The sequence below is a fragment of the Salminus brasiliensis genome, chromosome 8, assembly GCF_030463535.1.
Source record: "Salminus brasiliensis chromosome 8, fSalBra1.hap2, whole genome shotgun sequence".
NCBI lineage: Eukaryota > Metazoa > Chordata > Actinopteri > Characiformes > Bryconidae > Salminus > Salminus brasiliensis.
The window spans coordinates 9069515-9095556 of NC_132885.1; the positions used below are offsets into that span (position 1 = coordinate 9069515).

General features: G+C 42.8%; 1 protein-coding gene across 6 annotated transcripts in view; it reads left to right on the forward strand.

Annotated features, from left to right (window-relative positions):
* Positions 1-24878, forward strand: part of LOC140560887 (activin receptor type-1-like) — a 59156-nt gene extending 34278 nt beyond the window's left edge. For all 6 annotated transcript variants that reach the window (XM_072685532.1, XM_072685529.1, XM_072685531.1 and 3 more), the window contains 10 exons: positions 24-281; positions 1764-2024; positions 4105-4368; positions 10382-10587; positions 14218-14317; positions 16740-16886; positions 17292-17567; positions 19910-20107; positions 21538-21668; positions 23501-24878. In XM_072685532.1, the coding sequence (XP_072541633.1) occupies positions 24-281; positions 1764-2024; positions 4105-4368; positions 10382-10587; positions 14218-14317; positions 16740-16886; positions 17292-17567; positions 19910-20107; positions 21538-21668; positions 23501-23635 (1976 nt within the window). In that variant the 3' untranslated portion in view covers positions 23636-24878. The remainder of the gene's footprint in view (positions 1-23; positions 282-1763; positions 2025-4104; positions 4369-10381; positions 10588-14217; positions 14318-16739; positions 16887-17291; positions 17568-19909; positions 20108-21537; positions 21669-23500) is intronic.
* Positions 24879-26042: the final 1164 nt, after the last annotated feature.

Sequence of the window (26042 nt, forward strand, 5' to 3'; positions counted from 1 at the left end):
GTGTCTGTGTGTGTCCTGCGCAGATAAAGCCACTGCCAGTGACTTTGAATGTGTGTGCGAGGGGCAGTCATGCGGCAGCGACGGACGCTGCTTCGGCCAGCAGTGCTTCTCCTCTCTCTCCATCCGGAACGGGACGGCCCTCCGCCAGAAGGGGTGCATTGTGGGTAAGGAGGAAGAGGCGGTCCGGTGCGGAAGCGCCCCGCCGACGTCTGGCGTCACGGTGCTCTGCTGCCAAGGAACACTGTGTAACAGCAACGTTACTGTGGAGATGCCAAGCACAGGTGATTCCCTAATTTACATTACAGTCAGTCTGCGTGATTTCCTGTGTGAAACCTTTCTGTTCACGTAGGATTTGTGGGATAAATATGTTCATAGGCGTGTTATGACAACCTTTGTCATGTTTAAACATCTGGGCATTAGATTAATTTATTTGAACAATAGTAAGAGATTGAGGTAATACAGCTAAACACATAAAACTGAGGAAATGATTTGTTAAATATGCAATATGTTGTAAATGCAACCGTGCCTTTATGACAATGTCAGTAAGCTCTGCTCTCATTGGCTGTATTTAGCCCTGTATTGTGCTTCATTCAGAAAGCAGTCTAGACTGAAACACTCCTTATAACTGCAATAATGGGTGGAGCCCATTTCTGTAGACTGAATGAGCAGATATTCAGTATGAAAATTACATCACAAAGCAGTCAAATCTCATAAGCTATTTTTGCAGCTTTGTTTGCATATATGAAGTGTGGAGTGAACAGTAAACAACAGTGCTTACTTACTACAGTTCTTCCTGTAATAATACTTAATATCAAGCCTTAAACAGCCAATAACTCATTGTGCATTTAATTTATTTTTTTCTTAAAGCAGCAGTATGCGAAAATTAACATTACTTCCTTTGACACTCCACTAAAGGACATGCTCTTCACATGCATTTTACAAGCTGAGTGAGACTGAACCACCATTCAAAGTGAAAGAAGCATGTGGATCTAAGCAGTAAAATAATTCTACAGGATTTTACACAAATATGACTTTTACAGTGTTATGCAGTTTTGGCGAGTGATCTCCTGCCAAAGTTACATTGTGCAGTTTCTGGCGTGCTGAGCCTGGAGTAGCGATGATAGCAGGGCTACTCTCCCTACTACAGATCAGCGGAGCTTTAACCTGATTTTGAATTTAAAAAAAAAAAAATCTACATACTGCTGCTTTAACCCTGTGTAGTGTAGCATAGTGTATGCCTGTGAAGACTACACATGCATTCACACATGTACTGTACAGATTTATCATACAATAGACGGTAAGAAATGGTTATAAAAAACCTCAGATGAGCCCGGTGGAATTCAGTTATGCACATGAGTAAACTGGACTAATTATGTTGTACAGTGTGGCAGTTTGGGTTTGATAATGGAATTCATTAGCAGTAATGTTACGTCTTCATCCTGTGTTCATCTGTACCCTGCAGAAGCACGCAGCAGCAGCTGTACAGCTAATAACTATTTAATACGAACAAGCTGTATGATGTTTGCCGTTTCCATTGCTCCGGGAGTGCTGTAGTGTCAGTGCTCTTCACTGTTGCATACAGTTACTATCTAATGACTCTATACTATACAAACTCCTGTGTTACCCTTTTAATATTATTTACTAGAAATGATCAGTGGCTGCATTTTGTCCTGTGGTAACACTCCCTGAGCACATGAAAGGCTTGTAAATTAGCTCACGACCAGCCTGCTCAGTCTGTGTTGTTGCTTTTGTTTTCTCTCCAGACTCCAGTGCGGTCTCCACGCAGCAAGCAGAGTGTGTGTGTGAAGGATCGGAGTGTGTAAGCGGTGGGCGATGTGTAGGAGAGCAGTGTTTCTCCTCTGTTACAGTGACTGGTGGGAACCTGCAGCATCACAAGGGCTGTTACTCTGCTTCCCAGAAGGGTGGGGCTAAATGTGACACGCCCTTATCACCCGACAGCATCGTCAGCTGCTGTTCGGGCCACCTGTGTAACGCCAACATCACAGTGGAGCCACCAACCAGAGGTAATGGGGCCGGATCTGAAAGTTTTAGTTTGAGTGCTGTTTTTTGGATGTTAATTAAAATTGTGCGGTTAGTTAATCACGAAAACCAGTAATTAATATGTTTTCATTCCTACTTGAATTATGGAATGAATCATAATTTATTGATCACTGGAGTATTTGGTAAAGTGCATTTCTTTTAGACCTATGAATGTTACATTAAGAACATATGTTTGCAGTAGTAGTCTGGTATTTTTAACAAGAAACCTTGTGCTGATTATCTTTATATAGATCATTAAGGCCTAATTTCAACCTAAAAACAAGCCCAATGCAGTTAATGAGTCCTGGAAAAGAAGGATTAGCTGCATGATTTCTATATGAATTATATATGATTTTATAATAGTAAGTGTTCTACCAAATCAGACGTGGTTGGTGTGGTGCAACAGATAACACCACTAACTGCCACTGAGCTACCACATCATGAGACTGGGGTTCGATTCCCGGTCTGGGTGACTGCTGCGCTACACCAATAAGACTCTTAACACTACGTTGGCCCACCTCTGTAATACGAGTAACCTTGTAAGTCGCTCTGGATAAGAGCGTCAACTAAATGCCATAAAATGTAAAAGTAAAATACATGGATATCTCATGTCAGACTGTGGATGTTTATATGAAGGATGTACAGAAATTCACAGCTTGCATTCTGTCCCTGCTAAAAGACGAAATGCTGTAGCAACACTTTTATTAGAATAGTGCAACTCTACTGCTTGCTTTTATCATCAGTCCTGGTTCCTTCATCTCATTCATGCTAGTCTGAGTGGCTATAGTAAGAAGACTAATTGGATTCTGCAGAGTAAGTCGTAGTGTTAATGACTTGAGTGGTTCTTGATTCTTGATATTTATCGGAGTTGTATGCAAAATAAATGTAATTGGATTGTAATGCACACAGTACTTTACCTTGTGCAGGCAGCACTCAGTACAGCTCTACAGCTGTTAAGGTTTTCAGACACCAATAGAAGACTGCATGGAAGCACCCAGATATAGTCATAATATTAGTCAGTATTAGTTGTACTGATGTTAGCAATAGTAATTTATAAAGGTGTGTGTGTATGTCTGTATATACTGTATACATGATCAGCCCTTCTAATAAATGCATTCAGCTTCTTTAAGTTCCACCCATTGCTGACACAGATGTACAGATGTGCAAACAGGTACACACGCAGCTTGTCTCTTTGTAGAGAAGTACTGCCAATAGAATTGAACACTGGTCACTGGAGCAGATGAACAGGTGTGGGCTAGAGGGGTATAAAGCCCCCCAGTATTGAACAGTGGAAGAACTGTGTTCTCTGGGATGGTGGTTGGTGTGGCACAACAGATAACACCACTACCTACCACAAAGTTACAACACCACATGGGAGACTGGGGTTCGATTCCCCGTCTGGGTGACTATGCAAATAGTGGTGGCTATGCTGTGCTACACCAATAAGAGTCCTTGGGCAAGACTCCTAACACTACATTTCCCCACCTCTGTAATACGAGTAACTGTGTAAGTCGCTCTGGATAAGAGCGTCAGCTAAATGCCATAAATGTAAATGTAAATGGTTGGCGCTCCATCCAGTACTTTTGGGATGAGTTGGGGAGTTGGGGATGATGAGGTGGGGTTACTAACGCTCTTGTCACTAGAAGCAATCACATCCTCACAGCAGTGCTCAAAAATCTAGTAGAAAGTCTTTCCTGGAAAGTAGAGACAGTTACTCCCACAAAAGCAGAAAGAAGGACCCTTGATTTCAGAAGAAACAATGGAATAAAATCTTCTCATATGGGTTTCCTTTGAAAGTTAAAGCTTTACTATACACACACTACATGAGCAAAAGTATGGGGGCACCTGTTCATTCATTAAGTGATTTTGGAGCATTTCTGTTGCTCCATTCATCATGAACTGCTGAAACATCTGTTCTTTAAATTGTTAATTTAAAGTTAGAAAGGTTATTTCCTTCTCCTGTGAACTTGCCAGATCCAAGGTTTTTGCATGGCAGCAATGATGCACATTTTTAAAATGCAGTATTATATGGCAATCATTGCTCTTGTCCTCTTCCCTCAACAGATGTCGAGACAAAGCTTCTTCCTAAGGAGCATGAGTGTGTGTGTGAGGGCCGTTCGTGTGCGAGCGGCGAGCGCTGTATGGGACAGCAGTGTTTTTCATCTCTCACACTGAGCGATGGCGTGTTGGTGTATCAGAAGGGCTGTTTCACCGTGTACGAGCAGGGCCGCATGACCTGCAAGACCCCGCCCTCGCCCGACCAGATCGTTGAGTGCTGCCAGGCTCACCTGTGCAACATGAACCTCAGCGTGGCTCTCCCGGTGCGAGGTAATGCGTAAACACACGCACACATGCAAATCAGCATATACAGTATTCATATGCGTATCGTGAGATTACACACACAAGCCTGCTCATACAGTTCTGTTCAGATGTTTTCAGTGATGGCTTTGTTTTTTGTTTTTTTTGGATGCAGATCCAAGTTTTAACCGATTCTAAGGTGATGCTAGTGTTCTACTTCTTCAAAAGTTTCAACCAAATAAATGTTTAGAAATGGACTGAATTGCTGCATTATAGGATGTCTGTGAATAAGGCGTAGCTAGTCAGACAAAATGCAGGGAAAAACAGATCTCCAAATGTCATAAAGATAAAGATGAGCCCGAGTCACTCTGTTTCAGTTAGGGTCGTTTTGGGTCAGGTGTAATCCAAGCTAGCGAGAGACTGAGGCAGGCGGATCGCTTCAGCTCAGGGATTGTCCTGGGCTGTGGTGGACTATGCTGATCAGCTGTTCGTGCCAAGTTCGGTATCGATATGGTGATCCTGGGCAGTGGTGGCTCAGCGGTTAGAGCGCCGGGATATCGATAACAGGGTTGTGGGTTCGATTCCCGGGCTCGGCAAGCTGCCACTGTTGGGCCCTTGAGCAAGGCCCTTTACCCTCTCTGCTCCCCGGGCGCTGGAGTTGGCTGCCCACCGCTCTGGGTGTGTGTGTGTACTCACTGCCCCTAACACGTGTGTGTGTGTGAGTGTGTGTTCACTACCAGATGGGTTAAATGCGGAGGACACATTTCGCTGTACAGTCCACACTGTACAGTGACGAATACGTGCACCTTTATCCTTTATCCTTTATCCTTTATCCTGAGGAAGCTTGGAACCACCAGGTCGCCTAAGAAGGCTTGAACAGTCACTTTCCTCTGAGCGTGTCAGCTGCCCGGCAATGCTGCATCAGCGGCAGTTCGTAAAGAGGCTGTGGCTGGCTTGAGGAGACATGTGAGGAGACATGTTTAGGTCCTTAACCTCGAAGTGTCTGGAGCATTGCTAGTGCTAGGGGGGAGATAATTGGCAGGACCAAACAAAAAAAAGGAAGGGGTGAATCAGCTCAGGTCTGCAACGGAGCAGGTCAAAGCCCCCTTTGCCGATCAGTAATGGGATCCCACCTGTAAATATAGCCGAAACAAAAGAACAGGTCAGGTGTTGCTGCAAAGTAGAACAGTGTACCACCACTCACTTCTCTGCTAAATCTTACTGGAGGATTTTTGGGGTCAGGCAGGGTTTGGATTGATTTGCATTTCTAGCGATCCTACATGCATTTATCTCTGAAAGTTTTCTTGGTTTTTCCTTAACTCCGCTCCCACTGTTCCTGTGAACTGCCACTTCTTAATTACATTACGAAGTAAGGAGTCTTTCTCCTGCCTTGTGGGCATTAATAATTTTAATAGCGGCTGCTGATTAGAGAAGCCATGGCTGCCAATTGGTATGTTTGACTATATTATTTACATTTAATGTTTTTTTTTTTAATTGACAAAATGTAAAATACCTAATACCTAAATACCTGATGTTGCATTTCTAATACTGTACTAATACTTATAAACGTATAATACTGTAATATCTGTTATTAAATTAATTTCGGACGGTAGGTTGTACGCACAAATACACACTAAAGCCACTCGATGCTGTCCATGCACATCTACACACTCACTCGGCATCTCCTTGCACACTCACACACACGCTGATCTTTTTATTAGCCACACTGCGACTACGGACAATGCCAGCGAAGCCTGAAGCCCTTTTGTCAGTGTGTGTGAAGGCTTGGCGTCCTAACAGTGTAGCAGGAGTTGTGCAGCAGGTGCTCTCTCTCTCTGTGTGTGTGTGTGTGTGTGTGTGTGTGTGTGTGTTTGTGTGTCTGCATGAAGCCTGTATAAAGCCAAGCCATGAATGCCCTTCACCTCTCCTTTCACTCCTCCGACACTCTGTTTGTCGTCTATAAACCCCATTGTGGAGTGATATCCCAGAATTCTTCTCCTCTCCAATCACAGGCGTCTACTAGGGTCAGTTCGGCCGCTGCTGGGAAGTGTATCTCTGTACGCTCGGCCCAGCAGGGCATGAAATTGTCTGCCAATATCTCTCGCTGTCCCTTCGATTGCCGTCTTTTCAGACTCACGCGGTTCGGCTGTACCAGCCACACAAAAGGAAAGAGGAAGGAGTCCCACTGAGAAAGGAAACACATGGACGCCTGCGTCTCTGTTCCGTCACGCTCCCCTTCCTCTGCTGTCCCGCCGGACAGACGGCCGCGCAGCAAAGCCTTCGGGAACGGCGAAGGGGGCGGATCAGGACGCCCACCTGCTGTGTTCCACCGTGACTCAGGAGTTTTGCTGAGAAAGTTTCATCTGTTTTTGTTTTTTTTTTTTCATTTTCAGAACTTTGGAATTACTTATATTGATCACTTCTTATTCTCCAAGTACAGACAAAACAAAGGCTTTGAAGTTGGAGTGTGAAAGAGTTTCGAAAGTCATACATGTCATGTATGGGTCTGCAACAAAAATGGTAGCAATCCTTTACTTTGAGATCCCACGTTTCTAGAAAATCACACAACCTTCAACTCAGTGTCTTTTAAACGTAACTGACCACTATTTGGGCAGTGTTCTCTTTTCCTGGGGCAGAATGAAGAGCATACATCTTTATCAGAGATCAAGCTATTGATGCTCAAAATTTTACATGCAGGATATGCAAATATATACATACATTAACTATGTGGTACAGCTGGTAGCTTCTCCATGCCCACATGAAAAGTGCCTGTTTGTTTGACCGTGCTGATTGGATTGACCAACACACAGTACAGTGGGAAAGGACAAGGAGCTCAGTGCAGCTCTGAGAGGGATGAGTGCAGATTAACAGAGTCAGGAAAGATTCTAAGATTATCAGTTTAAACCAATGTAATTAGAAGTTATTGGGAGTTGTAGCTAGCTGTCCCGATGGTCAAGGACCACCAAGGCAATGCCTGCCATGAAAGAATCCTCTTCTCTGAACCACATGAACAAGGAAAAAGTCTTCTGGAGGAAAGTTGTATGGTTAGATGAGAGGAAGATTTAGAGGGGTAAAAGGTATGCATTTAACCCTCAGAACTCTGTACCAACTGTTAAGCATGGTGGTGGTAGCATGTAACATGATCTAGGATTATTTTGTGTGCTGTTACTCGTTCTGCCCCAGAAAAAGCAAAACCAATTGCCATGACCTTCGTGTCCAAGATGAGTGTATGCAAACCTCCGATTTGAGCATCTGTAGATAATCTAAAAAGGCCTCAACCATTAATAGCATCAAATGAACGGAGTTTCAGTCCAGTCCTGCAGCACTTCCAAGCAAGTCCACTATCTCAGCATACCTGAGCCTGAATTGTGAAACATTGGTTACATGGAGTAAAGTTGAGGAGCTTTTTAGTAAGAGACACGTTTGACAGATTGAACACTGTTTCTTTTTCCTTTTTTTAGTCCCTGTCATATTAACTCTATTTATTAGGTCTATAAGAAAAGGAGCTCTAACTGTATTTAATATTGAATTACCGATTTTTGCACAGAAATGAAAGACGGCTAAAAACCGAGCTCATAATCATCCTCCTTTCCTGCCTTTCCCTCTATTCACCCAGTAAATGTCACGTCTCACTACATGATTACACTTTAACATTCCTGTGAGCAAAATTCCAGCTGCCAGACAAAATATGCGTCATGCAAACCTTTTGTTTCCAAAACGCAGAGATATATTCTGTTTTGCAAAATGACCATGAAAGCTGATTTTCTCAGAGGAACCCGGGGGGCTTGGGGGCAAGAGAGATTTTACACTGGCTTTCAAGTCTATGTGAGACTTTCCTAACAAGCTGGCGTCTTTGATGGTGAGCTTTTGTGATCTCTTCAGAAAAACAGGTTTTCTTGCAGTTTTTGGTCTTTTTTCTGCTTCTTTTTCAGCTTTTTGACCTTTGAGGCCGAGATGGTCTCTGTCACACTTGTTAGAATGAGGAGCAGGGGGAGAGAGGATTTATCAGATCTGTTTGGACATGAAAAAAGTGCTTTCTTGTCTTAACCCTTCATTCTTCTGATGGAGGGATGAAAAGGGATTATGTGAGTGGAATTATGCTGTCTGAAAACGTAGGCTTGTACGGCTCTGTCTGCCTGTTCCTGCATACATGTACACGCACATGTATAATTGAACACTGACTTTCCAGGACCACTACATTCCTTCCTTGCCTGCTGTATGAAAATTGAGTGCGAGTGAGTAGAAAATGGCGTCTTTGTCTGGAGCGCAGCCCTCACTCCTGCAGTCTCACGTGGGAATGTGTGGGTGGTTCTGCTGTGTGGAGCTGCAGCTTGTGTGCTGTTCTTAAGGCCCACCCAGAGCCCTTACTCAGCCAACCCGTTTAACCCACGCCGAGCCCACGCCGAGCCCACGCCGAGCCTACCCTCTGCCCACGTTCCGCCTAACTTTAGCGTGTGCTCAACCGAAGCCCTCAAAGCTTAGTTTGTCCATTCGGTGGCAAGATTGGCAATACCCCCAGGCTATTTCTGGCCGTACAGGCTCCTGTCCGCTCGAATTGGACGAGACTTATAAACTCAAAATTGAAAGCTTAGATAAAGTTTCAGAAAAATGACTGGACGAAAATTAAACCAGGTTGCTCCAGTTACTGCACACGCACATCTCCACGTCAAGGGAAGCCCACCTAGCCCTCATTCAGCCCACTCTGCCATGTCTTAGCCCACACTGTGCCCCCCCACCCCACCCCCCTGCTCTGCCATGTCTTAGCCCTTATTCAGCCCACACTCTGCCATGTCATAGCCCACCCTAAGCCCCCGATCTGCCATGTCTTAGCCTTCATTCAGCCCACACTCTGCCATGCCATAGCCCACCCTGAGCCCTCGCTCAGCCAAGTCTTAGCCCACCCTGAGCCATCACATTGCCAGGTCTAAGCCCCCATTCAGCCCACACTCTGCCATGTCTTAGCCCACCCTGAGCCCTTACCTAGCCAAGACTAAGCCCTCATTCAGCCCACGCTCTGCCATGTCTTAGCCCACCTTGTGCCCTCGCTCAGCCAAGTCTTAGCCCTCATTCAGTCCACACTATGCCATGTCATAGCCCACCCTGAGGCCCCCTGCTCAGCCATGTCTAAGCCCTCATTCAACCCACACTTGGCCAAGTCTTTGCCCACCCTGAGCCCACACCTAGCCGAGTCTTAGCCCTCTTTCAGTCCACACTCTGCCATGTCTTAGCCCACCCTGAGCCCTCACTCAGCCAAGTCCTAGCCCTCATTCAGCCCACATTTAGCCAAGTCTTAGCCCACCCTGAGCCCTCACCTAGCTTGGGTCTTGGGTCTGATTTAGTCCATACTCTGCCAGGTCTTATCCTACATTCAGCCCCCCCTGAGCCCTCAGTCTGTCAGCTCTTTGCCTACATTCAGCCCACCCCAAGCCCTCCCTCAGCCATGTCTTGGCCTGCATTTAGCCTACCCTTAGCCCACACTCAGCCAGCCCTCACATTCAACGTACCTTTTAGTCAATGCTTAACATTTAGCTTAGCACCATAAGCCCTCACTGGGCTCATAAGACGCCTCTCAAAAACTATAACTGAGCTTTCATTCACCCCTACTGTGTGTCTTCACTCTGCCCACCATTAGCCCCATTAGCTCACTGCCTGCTGGTGGACCTCCTCAGGCCAGCAGCATGTTTTCTCCCACTGTGTAGGTGCCTTTGAGCTAGATGGGGGTATGAGAGTGTGTGCGAGTGTACTGTGCATGCAGTACTGTTTGCTGCTGTCTGTGTGGTCCAGGCAGAGATTGGCTGCAGGGACACAGAGTGTGGGCTTCAGCATACCTAATTATCATCGCCTCTCCCTGCAAAGCCCACAGTTTTAACTGCAACTCTGTATGTGTGTATGTGTGTGTGTGTGTGTGTGTGTGTGTGTGTTATTGTACATGTAACTTCAGGGCAACAGAGTGCACCTGGGTAAACGGAGTGAAAGTGTTTGTGTCTTTTCTGTAAATAGACCTGTACATTAAAATACAGCTGTACTTCTCTTTCTCTCATAGTGGTGGAGGGCCCTAACTACAGCGTCACAACTCTGGCCATCGTGATTGTAGCTCCAGTGATCGTGCTCATTTTCCTCTCCACGGCGGCCATCTTGGTGTTCAGACGCATCCACCACAACCAGATGGAGAGGCTGACGGCTCGCGATGCCGAGTACGGCACCATCGATGGGCTCATTGCGTCCAACGTTGGGGAAAGCACGCTTGCGGTGAGGCTTGAATGCACTGAATGCATGTCTGAGGGAAAAGTGCTTGGCCCCCTTAATTGCTGCTGGCTGTTGTGGTTCCTTTGCGTTTACTAGAAAGAAGGAGCTTTTGAGAAACCCAAGTATTCATTAGCATAATATATCTTGCATCATCCAGCTTGCATCTGTTTTCATCTAAAATGGGCTATAAAGTGCTTTTTCAAATCTTTGAAGCCTTTATATTTATTATTAATTACAATTATTGCATTTTGTTTTGGAGATATGACCGGCCTGTTCTACAAAGATACTGTAAAAACTTTCCTTCTCTTTTTATTTCCTTAACTTTGTGAGTTAAGCGGCAATGCCTGAGGTTAAGTTCTAGTTGAATCTCTCTCTCACTCTCTCTCTCTCTCTCTCTCTCTCTCTCTCTCTCTCTCTCTCTCTTTCTCTATATATCTCTCTCTCCCTTCCTTGAATATTTGAACCCCCACTAAGACGTCTCCCTGTGTTCCTCCCTGAATGCAGCTCATTCTAATGATAGACTCCTGGGCTCTTGGTGTTTATTTGTTGAGGCTAACGCAGCCCCCCAACCCCCCACTTCCAAAACCTCCCACAAATCCCTGCTCTCTCTCGTTCATTAATCCCCCTCAGGCGAGCGGGCCGGGCCGTTTAGCGGACTCCCTCAGCGTTCTCCTGCGGCATTGTGGGGCGTGTTTGCCGAGTTGCTGATATTGGATCTTTTTCAAGCCGTTTTCAAAGAGCTCTGTGGAGTGCTCGGCAACCGGGGCCAAAATATGCGACGGCCGAATGTTTGCCTGAGTATAATTAAAAAGTTCTTTCCAGTGCTGGGGGGGTGGTGGGGAGAGAGCAAGCGAGAGAGAGACCGAGACAGAAACCGGGCTGGAGACGTTATTAAGAACAGCCGAGGCAGCTGAAGAGGCTCTCTGAGGAAAACATGTGCAGCACTTCTTGGTGCTGGGTGTGTCGTGGGCTCTGACCGTGATATCTGGAAAAAAATTAGACAGCACGCAGCACAAGACTTTCGAGGACCATCATCCATCTTGAGCTAACTGCAGCCCAGAGTTCCAGCTACTTAAAGTTGCTGCTATTTGCATTTGCACCCTCATGCTCACATTCCTCTGCTCTCCAAATTGTCTTCATGAGGCAAACATGTGTTTATATGCGGTTGCTGTTTTTTGCTTTCCACCCTCCCTCTCCTCATAGTGGTGTGTGTGTGTATGTGTTGATGCCAGTTCAAGATTCCTGTGGTTGCTTGATGTCTCCATCTGGTGTTTGGTCAGGGTAGTGCAGCACCCGGCTAAGACTGCGTGAATTAGACACTCTGGGTTTATTATGAGTCTGGCATGAGGATTAGGAATGGGATAGAGGCTGGCTTGAGTAAATCTTCTAAGTGTGGGAAATCTGATTGGGCACTACTTCTTCTCTGTGAATGAGATGTTTTGGCTCCCATTATGGTTGTGTTTCAAGTCCTTAAAAATTAAACAGAAAAGGGTTGGGTCAAAAAACAGAGCTTTTCTTTAAATTAAATTAAAAGCAGTCACAGAAAATGCAGGACCCCTCTGAGAATATTAAAAAGCAGTGCAATATTTGTGAATGTGCTCCCCAAAACACCCTCTAACAGTCCAAAAGTGGACACTGTTTATCGGTTATTGGTCCTAAAGCAGAAACTATTGTGGATTACTTGGTGACCGTTTAGTTTAGCACGTTTTGTGGCGTCCCACATGGTTCTGCGTACAGGCGATGCAGACTGCCACCACTGTGCTTGGTCCGCTCGGTAGCATCATATTTCTGCCTCCTGCCAGTGGATGAACATAGATTTTGATTTTTGGATGATGACGAACACGGATTATGCGTTTTCTGGTCCATGTGTCTCAGTGGCCAGACAAGCGTAGGAAATTCACCTTTCTTCTAACCAGTTAGTTTAGCACATTTTATGGCGTCCCACAGGGTTCTGCTTTAATTATGGCAGAACTGTATTTCTTATGTGAAATAAAGGACCTAAACATAGTAAACATTCTTCTTCGAGCTGTATGTTTTAGCCAATAACCATTCAGGAACCTTTATTTTTAAGTAAGGGTAGGCAATAAGTGTATCAGACCACAGCTCTATTTTTTTATCTTTTTAGATTGTCACTTTTGGCTAAAAAAGGAGAACAGCACATGTATAATGAAATACTCTCTTCTGACAGCACCGCTGTGTTGACTGCAGCACACACACACACACGAGCCAAACTGCAATCAAAACAATTACCCCAGTCCCTCAACAGTGGCTTCTTCGGTTTGGACTGATTCCCCTTACCCAGAGCCATGTAAACTAGAAATCTGATTCATGATTATGCAGCACGCTTTAGAAGTGGTTCAGTTCACAAACATCTGTCACATTTTATGAAAAAAGTAATGTAATTATGTGTGTAACGGTTCGCAAAAAATTGATCAGCATTTTTCCACCGGTTGTGCAGTAGCCATACACTTCCGTTTCTCAAGGGTCTCAGGCTCTCATACAAAGCCGGTCCATGACCCCATCAAACGCATGTGCAGTGCCACAGTTCATCCACAAGAGGGCCTACTGTTATCTGTATTTTATAGGCTCGGTGTCTGTCTCTTACACTCCTGTGTTCTCACTCACTCTCTTTTTAGAGCCCTTATCAAAGCGCCTTTCACATACATGCTTATATGCAGGTCTTTACTGGCAATTTGATGGGAAGGGATAAAGTGTGAACGTAGGTCCAATGCAGAGGGCTGTGTATTACGATATGCAACACAATACAGGCATTATGATTTGATGTATTGCGTTACTGTGACACTACATCACAATTGTAGAAGAATTGTCATACTATAAAAAAACATAATTCATTAACATAATTAACATAAATAATTGCATAAAATCTGAGTAAAAGAATAGTTTAGTTTATGAATCCAGTTAGAATAGTGGAATAGATTTGAAGTCTAATGGTCAGGATTTAAATCCATGTATAGTATATAAAATATTCACTAATAATAATCAGCACTGCAAAATATAATATTGCAATATTGATATTTACTGACACCTCTATAGGTAACCCAGGAGTTTTCCTGCATGAGATCCAGCACAGTACTGTAGTGGTAAAGGCCATTTAATGCTTCTGCATTGAATCTACGTCGTAGCCGCCATGTAGGCGTGTACAGGCGATGCACACTGCAACCACTGTGGTTGGTCCGCTCGGTAGCATCATATTTCTGCCTCCTGCCGGTGGATGAACATAGATTTTGATGGATGATGATGAACACGGATTATGTGTTTTCTGGTCCATGTGTCTCAGTGGCCGGAGAAGCGTAGGTCATTCACCTTTTTTCTGCCTCTCCTCTCCTCCCCTCTCCTCTCCTCTCCTCCTCAGACATCTTCTGTCTTTTTGCAACTGTGCATAGGAATAACAGTGGTGCTCACAGTGGTGTCGGCCACTTACACAGGCTACTCTGTAGACTCCGCGTCGAAGCGGAAGCATAAATCAGCCTTAATGTTTCAGGTATTCAGTATTAAAAGCACTGGAGACGCCCCAGCTATTAGTTTGAGTCAGCTTATTAACTTTATCATTATTAATTAATAATCTCTCTCTCTCCCCCCCCTCCCTCTCTCTCTCTCTCTCCCTCCCTCCAGGATCTGTTGGACCACTCCTGCACGTCTGGCAGCGGTTCAGGACTGCCGTTCTTGGTGCAGCGCACAGTCGCCAGACAGATCACTCTGAATGAGTGTGTGGGTGTGTATCTAATCTGTCCCCTCGCCTTGAATGTCCCCTCATTCGCACGCCTGTGTGTGTGTGTGTGTGTGTTTTTTTTTGTTTTGTTTTTTTTTTGGTGGGGGGGGGGTGGGTTGTATGGGAGAGCCTGTTTATTGAGCATATGCACATCTGTTGTTTGGGCTCTTGAAAGATTCTCTCCACGCGGTTGGATCTTTGGTTTCTCACATCCTTCATAACATTTAGACACATTTAAGCGCTAAACCATCTAAGTGTTCACTGTGTGTGTGTGTGTGTGTGTGTGTGTGTGTGTGTGTGTGAGGGAGAGCCGAAGAGAGTGAGAAGGAGGGTGTGTGTGGGTGTAAGTGTCTCAGTAGTGATCGTTTGGATGTATCTAATCCAGCGTGTCTATTTGATCCTCAGAGGCAGTAAATATCAAAGCTCTTTATGAAGTTTCTAGAGCAGCTGTCTTGTCTTAAGCTTAATCTGGCACAGATCTACCTACCGTCTTCTTTAACGCCTCTATCATGCCTAATTTAGGAGATCAAGGCATATCGGAAGAAAACTGAACGTCACAGCCCCACTCAGGAGTTGAAACGGCCTAAAATGTGGTTAAATAGCTTCTGAATTGCTTCGCTTAAAGCTCGTTAGAACTCTGCGTGAGATCCTCATTTTATTTCTCTGCTGATAACTCAACACTGATGAAGCTTCACTAAATGACGCCTGTAAGCCCTTCTCTGTACTCTGTAGTCTGATATTTAGTACATATCTGCCAATACTGCCGATACACACTGAGTGTATATGAGTGTTTAACACCTCATAAGGTTCAGTACATGAAGATGTCAAATGATGTATTTGTTTTAGTTAACACGGTTTCCAAACCTTCCTCTAGAAAGGGGTCTAGATCCATGCAGGCAGCTCCAAAGTCCTGCAGTAGGCCTGTTTGAAATTTGGTCTGAATCGTCTCTGGATTGTTCTCATCAAAGAATAGATGAGCCATGATTGCCCATCATCTATCTAAAGACCCCTTGCTGACTGTAGTATTATTGTTCATTTATAGCACATTTATTATTCTTCTAGAGATTCCTTATTCTAGTAAACAGCTCTTCTGTAGCTCTGGCAAGGTTGTAATGCACCATAGTTGTTACAGTTTCTGTAATTGCCGCATGGCTATAGATATATTATACTGGAAAAAATACAGGAAAAAAAACTATTGACCAAAAATAAAGTTATATAGATGTATAGATGATAGGTAGATGTTCGAACACCAAGTGTACAGTACTGTGCTAATGTTTCGTCACCTGTGACAATTAGCATGAAGAAGCTGCTTATCTGGGCAGTAAGAGTTTATCTCCTCAGTAAAACACTGATATTCGAACACTAATAATAACACTCCTACAGAAAGTGGTGGTGGTTCTCCATCACTGTGTTTATTAAAACATCTCAAGTTCTACCGATGGAGTAGTATTATCTAGTATTATTTAGAGTTCTCCTCATATCAACACCTGGTTTGGTGGTAAATCAGGGCTTAATGATGGTAATCATGGTAAATCAGGTGAGCTGCTGCTGATGCTGCTGCTTCTGGAGTTGAACACATCCTCCACGCTGTGCTGGCTGGACTGGGGGGCATCCAGGAGAAACCTGGAGGAACCAAGCTCTGTTCTTCAGACTAGCTCACCGACAAGATCTCACTACTCTCTTCAGAGTGAGATGCTCTTCTTTCTTTTTACTGGATTTCTGTTTTCCTGCATCTGTTCTAACGGGAACTGGAGTTTCTACAGTTTTTTAATAGTGTGGTGCTTAAAAAAGACTCTGCACAGTTCTGTACATTTTTCAAGTTATGTATTACCTGCTTTCAAATGAGCATGAATTTAACATCAGTATATAAAACTAATGGCCTTATGTAGTTGCTGGGCAACAACACAGTAAGCAGGCCTGGCCCTGTACAGAGCGGTGGTAATGTCTCACAATTGCAGTCAGTTGTAAACCTTGCCGAGTTTGATGAGCTGGTGTGAAATGAAGCGCAAAGGGCAATGCATGGCAACGACCTCACAACCAGTAGTAGATTCAAATGGCATAATAAAACATGCCCTTTAATATAACCCATCCCATATCCCAATCAAAACACAACCTCCTCACAAAGCCCAACAAATAAACAAAACATCTGCCCTTCATTGATTTGAAAGTCCTTTCTGACCTGTCAGTGTTCCAGTTCTGTTTGAAGGTTTTCGAGGAGCTCTTGTCATTCCAGGAATAGCAGAAACAGCAGCATGGCAGCCCCAAGGCCAGCACTGTGTTTGTGATCGGGTAGCTCTGTAAACCGATGTGTAGTATCAGTGTTGTTTTGTAATCTCTGAGGCTGCAGAATTAAAACACATACTTTCCTGTGTTGGGCTTCCTGGCTGATTCCTGTTTTGGGCTGTGTGTGTGTGTGTTCTCTCAGGGAAAGGGCGCTATGGAGAAGTTTGGAGAGGTCAGTGGCAGGGTGAGAACGTGGCTGTAAAAATCTTCTCTTCCCGTGACGAAAAGTCTTGGTTCCGCGAGACCGAAATCTACAACACTGTGCTGCTGAGACACGAGAACATTCTAGGTATGTGCGACTGTTCACTTCTGTTTAAAAGATGTTACTGTACAGAATCCATAGGCTGGCAGCTTGGAATTAGTGGTTTAAATATTAAATATGGTTAAAATATTAAATATAAAATATGGTGCTAATACTGTAACAGCAGTGATGTGTTGGAAGCTGTGAGAAAAGGGATTTCGGGGTCATTCTGTGTCCACAATGAGTTTGTAGTTTTAAAGTAAATAAATAAAATAGCAGTAGAGCATTGAGGAGGAAGTTCCAGAAAGCCTGTATTTACAGTATGTACTTTTTTGCTTCTATAATATTAGAAATATGAAAAAAAAATCTAGTTTAGATTTGTTCAGATCAGATATTGCCCCTCTATCTCTCCGTCTAACTCTTCTCTCCCCAACACGCATTCTCTTCTTACAGGCTTTATCGCATCAGACATGACATCTCGTAACTCTAGCACTCAGTTGTGGTTAATCACACACTACCATGAGATGGGCTCCCTATACGATTACCTTCAGCTGAGCACGCTGGACGCCCCGTCCTGCCTGCGGATGGCACTGTCCATCGCCAGCGGCCTGGCCCACCTGCACGTGGAGATCTTCGGCACGCAGGGGAAACCAGCCATTGCCCATCGGGACCTGAAGAGCAAGAACATCCTGGTCAATAAGAATGGCCAGTGCTGCATCGCTGACCTTGGTAAGCACAGGCCCGAGGCTGCGGCCGCTTTATTTAGTGCTGTAATTAGCAGTTTCCGAACAACTGAGACAGAGAGTTCACCCAAACAGAGCGTTCTGCTTTGAGACATTAACAGAGCTGACTGTAAACAACCTACACACCTATCACTTTCAGCCTTTTACAACGAGCTGTTTGTAAACAGTATTGTAGGAATTGTTAATGACTCTAATCTTCTGGAAGATATGGAAATTCAGGAGACATTTGCAATGCGTGATGTTCTCAACTGTAACTATAATATCCCATAGTAATAAGAATAATATTTTCAGTGTATATACATATATATTTTTTTTTGTTGTTGTTGTTGTTTTTGTTTATCTGTAGAGGCTAAATATACAGTATGCACTTTATATAATGATGGTTTACTGAAAAATGAAATGTACACTATTTAAATATATATATGAATATAATTATAATTAGCGACCCCTGGCCTTTAGATACTGAACTACAGACTAAATCAACCTAAACAAGCACTTTGAGAATAACTATAATAGGTCAGCTTAGTCGTTAAGTTGGAAGCTAATACACGTAACCCTTTAGTTACGGTTAGGTTTTGGGAAACACTTGTTAATTAACAAACATTAAGTAACAACATGCTTAGGGTTAAGAAGCTTTTGGGGAAACTCGCCCCAGTGTAGTTTGATTTTGGAGCTGTGAGGCTAACAGAGCTGCCATGTAATGAAAATCTGGATATCTAGATAGCGGTCACTCCTTTTTGGATTATCTGAAGTGAGTTGTTCAGTGCTGCGTGGTAGTTATGAAGTGTAGAATAAAGCACTGTATGAAAAGTGTAGGAGACAGCATGGTTGATGCAGTGGACAGTGCTGCATTGCTGACCTGGGTAAAAACTGAAGTGTATGTTGACGAGCTGTCTGTTTGGAAGCGTGTCGGTGAAGATCAGTTTGAGTTTTAGGGCCAGCATACTGGTCAGTTGAGCAGATGAAAGGTCTGGCTGAAGACCAGAGTTTCTAGCAGCCTTGTTTGACTTATTGAGCAGTTGACCGTAAGTGCTGCCACAGCGGCTCTCGTAGGAAATACTGATACACTGCAGAACCACAACAGTGTTAATACAGCTCCATCTGTGAGTTCACAATGATACCAGTTTTTCAAATGCAGTGGCAGTTATGGATATTTAGCTGTAGCTTATCTCCTCAGATGGAAACACTTTAACACTTTTTATTTTGTTTTTATTGTTTTTACACCATTCGAAAAGGAAGACTGAAAGCTGCCCTCTTTACCATTTCATGGGGAATGGACCAGTAAAAATGCTTCTAACCTCCTTGGAATACAATTTATTATAACATAAATAATACATATACGTTGAAATTCTCCTATAAAAAGGTTTTCTTGGGACAGAAATGACAAAGATCATGTGTTTAGTTTGTAATACACAATTTGGATCACCTCCGTTTCTCCGGGGTCAGTTTGACTTCTATTGGAGAAAAGTGTTTTCCTCCCTCTCCTTTGATCACCAGCAGTGTTTGCCATGCTGACGAGTAATCCAGCTAATAACACCCAGCGGTCTACCTGTTTGCCCCTACCATGTGAGAGTGAGAGAGAGAGAGAGAGAGTGAGAGAGGGAGAGCTAGCACTCAGAATGATGTTCTTGTTCTAAAACCCATGCAGTAATATGTTGTGCACCTCTTCTCGCTCTTCAGAACATCAGGCGCTCATTAGGCTTCGAAATTTCAGCGCAGCTTCACTTGGAAACCCTAATGAAAAATCCATCAAGTCCTCAGTGTGCTATGAATACTGGGAAATTTAGACTCTGTGAGGTCAGAAACAGGAAGGAGTTTCTTTTTTCAGTTTTTTTAAGTATTTGAAATTGAACAAAACACATTACTGAAAGAGATGGTGGATTATTTTGGTGTGTGCAGGTCACATTAGTACCATTACAAAATATGTTTTTGTAGTCATTCTGTTATTTTTTTTTTGTATTTATTCATTTATTTAGTAATTTTTTCAATTGATTTGTTTGTTTTTGTAAAAAAAAATGTGTTTAAGTGTGTTGAGTGGTAAAGTGCAGTACCGTTTCATCCTGTTCTTGTGTTTTGCAGTTAATTGCGTGTCCTCAAGAGGGCAACATAATTAAAGATTTCTTTTGGGGGGGGGGGGTCCAAACACTCCAGCAGTTTAACATACTGCCTGTAGCCTTAAGCCAGTGCGCACGTCCTATTCACCATGAAATTCCTTTAATTAGACAAACACACAATATCAACAGTGGAGAATGAATTACAGAATACCGCATGTTAATATAGTCCAATTCTAGCCCAGTTCTTACATAACCTTCATTTTCCGTTCCTCAGGCCTGGCCGTCATGCATTACCAGGACACGAACGAGCTGGACGTGGGGAATAACCCTAAAGTAGGCACCAAGCGCTACATGGCTCCCGAGGTGCTGGACGACTCCATTCAGGTGGACTGCTTTGAGTCTTACAAAAGAGTGGACATCTGGGCCTTTGGCCTTGTGCTGTGGGAGATCGCCAGACGGACAGTCAGCAACGGTCAGTCGCCTTTTTTTATTTTATTTTTTTTTTATTTATTTTTTTTTTTACCTTTTGCAGCCTCAGGCCTGTTCAAGATTATTATAAATAAATAGCCTCGCAGCTACTCAGAAATGCAAGGGCTTTGGCGTTGGACAGGGAAAAGCTGTTCTGAGATGTGTATATCATTTCTTGAGCTTGTAGAAGTGGTGATTTACTGTCTGGAATGCAGCCGTTATCTTTCGCTCACAGGTTATAGAAGAATTATAACTCTCCCGTGTGATCTGCATTGTGTTGTTTTGCCCTATAATGATGCATTTTTGATACAGAAATATCATAAATTTTGCTTTTATCTTTAGTCCAGTTACCAAACCAGACTGCAGCACCTGCGGAAAAAATTACAAATGCTAATACATTTTAAAGTAAGTTAAATCTGGGGGCCGCACTCCTGACACATCCAAAACAGTGGATACCTTCAAAACGTGTGCACCAGTCAGCCTTTACATTAACACCACTGACCTTTGAAGTGAAAAGCACTGATTCTCTTCATCTGCAGTGGCATCGCTCAAGGGGTGGGATGTATTAGGCAGCAAGTGAACCTACATGCTACAACAGTGCATTTACAGAGCACATACTATGGTTGCACTACTCCAATTATGGGGAGAGTTACTGGAATGGCATCCAGTAATTCATTAAGTCAATCATTTTCATCTGTAATATCAGAGAGTGTTGAAATAAAGGTGCTGAAATGTTCACTAAGGTATTGCTGTTCACTGTGCACATGAATGTGGCTTTCTGCTATTACCATTATTCACATCATTAGCCGCCATTGTGCTGTAACCTAGTGTAATGTGTCGAAACAGTCTCACTGGAAGTGCAAATTGCTCCAGAGGGGGGAAATGCGGACAGGAACATCTGATGCCTGCATTCAGCACGATTGAAAGATTGAATGTTGGTGCTTAAGCTTGTGTTGTGTGTTTCTGTGGCTGTAAGTGGACTGTATGTCCATGCTGAAGAAGTATTATTAGGAGTCTTGACTGAGATCAAAAACATGCTGTATATCAGACTTGTTTTTCATACCGGAATGTTATATCCAATGACAGTCATATCATCACTTGTTTTAGATGACTGCAGCAGAGTGTGCTATCTGAAATTGATGCTGATTTCTCTCCTGTCTAAATGGCTTTAGCCTTCTATTTATAGGGTCTGTTGGCAGTGGAGGTTGACCCAGGGCGCTTTGACTGTATCTTTCCACTGCAGGAGCCAACCTGTTCCACATTAGACACATTAGCAAATCACAGCCATGCTAATTACTCTAGGCTTTGTTTGTTTGTAGAATTCAGAGCATGAATGCAGTAATTGGAGGCAACCCTTTTACAGTGTCTCAACTAAACAAAAGTATATTAAAAAAAAAGTATTAATGTTTATGTGGCATTTGTGTGACTGTGCAGGTATTGTAGAAGACTATAAGCCTCCCTTCCATGACGTAGTGCCTAGTGACCCCAGCTTTGAGGACATGAAGAAGGTGGTGTGTATAGACCAACAAAGACCAAACATCCCCAACAGATGGTTCTCAGATTCTGTGAGTATATGCCTGCATTTCCCCTCTGCTTGTTATTCCTTTGGATTTTAATTTAAGCATAATCTGCTGTTTAAAGTTGAAAAGCATATTTAATATTTACAGTACAGTTAGGGGTGTGGGCTGGTTCATACCTTGGCACTGCTTGGACACATACCCCACAGTGACACACAGTCTTTATCCGCTTCTCTCATGTTGCACTCTTACATTGGCCAGCTCACCCCTCGCAAGATGAGCCCACTCTAAACAGCCAGTCTGATCAACAGTCACACAGTCATGTAATCACAGTCACATGTAGGCCTACAGATCCCTCCAGAGATCAAACAGTTCAATACAGGAGGCCACAATACCAGATTGTCCAACAACCACTAACGATAAAATCAATTGTTAAATGCATTGAGAGAGAGAGTGCATTGCTCTTGTACATTGCAAATGGTGAACACACAGACACACACACAAACATATGTGTTTTTGGAGAAGAGCCAGCATGAGAGTTCCAAACCAAAGCAACAGTAGAAATATACACAAAAAACTGTTTTTCACTTTCTGACATGATGGGAATCGGTCAGTTATTATTTACATTGTGGCAAAATGTCATGATGAATGGACCAATAGAAATGCTCCAAAATGTCTTTGAATAAAAGCTTTTGTGTGTCCCCAAATGTTTGTGGACACCCCTTATGAATGCATTCAGCTGCTTTATGTTGGGCCCTTGCTGACACAACTGTGCAGATGCATACACAACGCTTCTCTAGTCCCTGTAGAGAAATATTGCCTGTAGATATATGGGACTATGTGTGTCTGTATCTCGCCTCCAGACCTCGGATTTGTCTTGTTGTATGGGAGTTCTGGTTCCTCAGAATTACCATAAACTGTAATTACATACATATTTAATTACTACTAATTTAATGTGGTAATGAGCACGTTAACTAGACTTTAACTCATTAAAGTGACCCAGTGTTTAATTCAGAGTGTATAATATAGTCAGTTACACAATAAATTACATCTATTTCAGATTCTATCCTGACATACAAATGTGCAATGCTGACCTTTCCCTGCTTAAATGTCGATATGGAAAAAATATGGCACGATATTTAAAGACATTTTTTCCTATATATGATATTTATCACAATATTTCGTTATGTAGACAAAATGCACCAACAGCGTAGCATTTTTTAAAACTGCTATCCAAGCGCTCTCCCATACCGAGTACTGTGATTTTTACTCAAAATATGCTGCACCAGTCCACAGTTTGTAATGAAATGTGCAGTTAGTCACTTGTGTTTAGTCGTATCTAAGCTTGGAGGTATCTTTGAATTTTAGTCTATTTAAACTTGATAAGGATATTTTTCTGAGGAAACACTGAAGCACTTTTGTCAATCTGGATAAGAGTGTCTGCTAAGTGCCATAAATGTAAATATCCATGATATATTCATAAAAGCACATTGTGTACCACGATAATACCATTTATTACAATTCGATAAAATACTGTCATATTGCCCAGCTCTATGTCAAGAATGACACATGTGTTATAAAGACATTTCCTTTCATGTGTACCCAGAATAACAGAGCAAACTCAAATAATAAAATATTCCTTCTTTACTGACAAACCTGGTGTGGGTTTAAAGCTTAGAATTCAACGCTATCCACAGAATGTCTCTAAATAAGGCTAAATGTGAGGCTTTGTGTTCGTTGGCTGAAAGGCTTGAATCAGAGCAGCAGCTGCCCCTTACTAATAGTTCTTCAGAAATTTTATAAGGAGGCTTGAGATAAATGTCTCTCTTCACTTTTCTGGCGTCTAATTTTGTTTGTTTTCTCCTTTTTTTCCCCCCCAGACTTTAACGTCCATCGCCAAACTCATGAAGGAGTGTTGGTACCAGAACCCATCTGCGAGGTTAACGGCCTTGCGCATCAAAAAGACTCTGACAAAAATCGATAACTCTCTGGACAAAATAAAAGCGGACATCTGAACTGCTTCCGTATGGAAGACCCTCAAAGGCCTTTACCACGTCTAGCGGACGACTCGTCTAGAGAACCAGGATGGAGGAAAAAGGGACCGCTTGGGCACTGTGCTCTCCCAGAGACACAATGTATTTATTTTAAACACGCAGTGGGACACGTTTTGGCATCCAAAGATGGCACAGTGGGCATTTAACAAAAAAACAAACAAACAAACGAAACAAAACAAAAAGACTACGGAAGGTCCTCGATATGTGGCTTATCTCAAGACCTAGCTTTCATGCATAGTCACGTTCTTCAAAGAAGAACAGTAGCAGAGGACCTTGGAGGAGGTGGCTTTAGAGCTATGGTTTACTTCTAACGCAGCTTTGATTTTTAGACTTGTCTGGAGAGGAGCGTCTTTCATTTAGCAATATTGACCGTGCTTCTTTTTGGTTTATTGCACTGGCAGTCTTTTAGCATTCCTTACTTGCACTGTTACAGAAGAAGAAGAAGAAAAAAAAGACAATTTGCCAAAAAAGGATCTTTTGTATTCCACTACCATCATATCCTTATCCATAATCAACCAGAGAGACAAAGAATAGCTAGTTTTACTCGGCTGCCTTTTTTGTTGTTTGTTTTTGCACTGGCGTTTACAGTATAATTGGAGACAATGTCTGCATTCGTTCTTTCATTCATCCATGTTCACTCTCTGTAATTTATTTAACTCTGTTTTTGAGCGGTATGATGGCCACTGCCTGAGATGTTTAACTTGTCATAGATTTTTTTTGTATCATTGAGCATTTAGCCTTTTTTCCTTTTGTTTGTTTCATAAGCTTTATTGAGTACAGATGCTAAAAGAGTAAATAAAAAAAATACTAGAAGTTTCTTAACTCAAAAAAACAACAAAAAAAAACAAAATCAACAACAACTAAGCAATGCCTATGGGCTGTGTGTGTCTGAACCTGCACAACACAAGCAAATTGCTTTGGGTATTTTAATATTGACTATTATTTATACTATTTTAATATTTAATAATTCATGTATTATTGGTCACTAAGACGAGCTGATAGAATTGATAAAATGTCACATCATTGGTTGCATTAACAATCTTTCCTATAGGTTATTACCGCTATTATGATAATGAGAATTGCTTTTGGGAAGAAAGAAAACTAGGTTTGTACACAAATACAGACTCCACATTATCTGCTCGCACCGCTGAATTCTTTTGTAAAAAATTATGGCTAATTACAGATCAGAAAGCTGACACACAGACCCTTTCAGTCTCTCATTCTTTTCCTCTGGCTCCATAATTATCAGTGTTTGGCATAATGACGCTTATTCCCTGCAAATCACATAATACAGGGAAATATGCCAAGCATGTCATTCCTTCGCATTGATTTAGTTGCACCTTGAAATTAACCAACACAAAGAAACCCCAGTTTATTGAACGGAATAACCTTTAAAAGGGAATAGGCATCAGATGAGTGGATCTGAGATTGCACACTGTATTAGTGAGAGTAGCACCCCGTGCTCTGGGTGATTTAGGCACTTCTGAATTGATCATGTGATTGGTTGAAGCACTGTCTTGCCTTCCTTCATGCTTCTACACTCTAAAGGTGCTTCAGATGCTGTTGTTTTTGGAGTGATGCCGTTAAACAACCCATTTTGTTCCAGAAAGAACCACTTTAGTAATAGACGTAGAAGTTTGAAGAACCTTTTCCACATCACCAAGTTTATGTTAGGCCAATTAACCAACCCACTCTAGCACAGACAGCCTGACCCTCTGGACCACTCAGAACCCGAATTTGTGCATTTCTACTTGGAGTCTCATTCACCAACTATTTTCTCAAGATTCTGACATTCTCCAATGTTTTCTTATTTGGGATTTGCTCAGTTTCAGGACAGTGGGATCCATCATTTTAAGAGCAGAGCTGTGAACAATCCTGCTGTAAAAAAAAAATCATAAATCTGACCTAGAATTTCTCTTAGGATGTTGTTGGAGATGAGGCCCATTGTCCTTTATTGTGTTAAATGTGGTTCTTTTATGGCACTGCTCAAAGAACCATTTGAAAGGCCTATTTTAAGAGTGTAGCAGGTCTTGGGAAGCATGGAGACAGGCAATCATCTCAAGGTCTAGTGTAGACAGATTTGCTCCACTTGCTCCTTTGTCTGTGTTCATATTTCAAAAGCACCATTAACATCAATAGGCCAACTCTTAAGATAATGAACATTTAACTTCATTACCACTAATGTTTGATTTGCAGTTGCCAAAATCCTGATTTGCCTGCATTTGAGTAGCTAATGAAGGAACCATGCAGAAGCACACAACCCCCTCCACCCTCCTCCACCCCCTGTCCGGGAATTCAGGAAGTGCGTTACTGTAGGGTTAACCTTGTTCCACCATTAGGTGAACCCTTGCTGATAAACCTCAGTTTG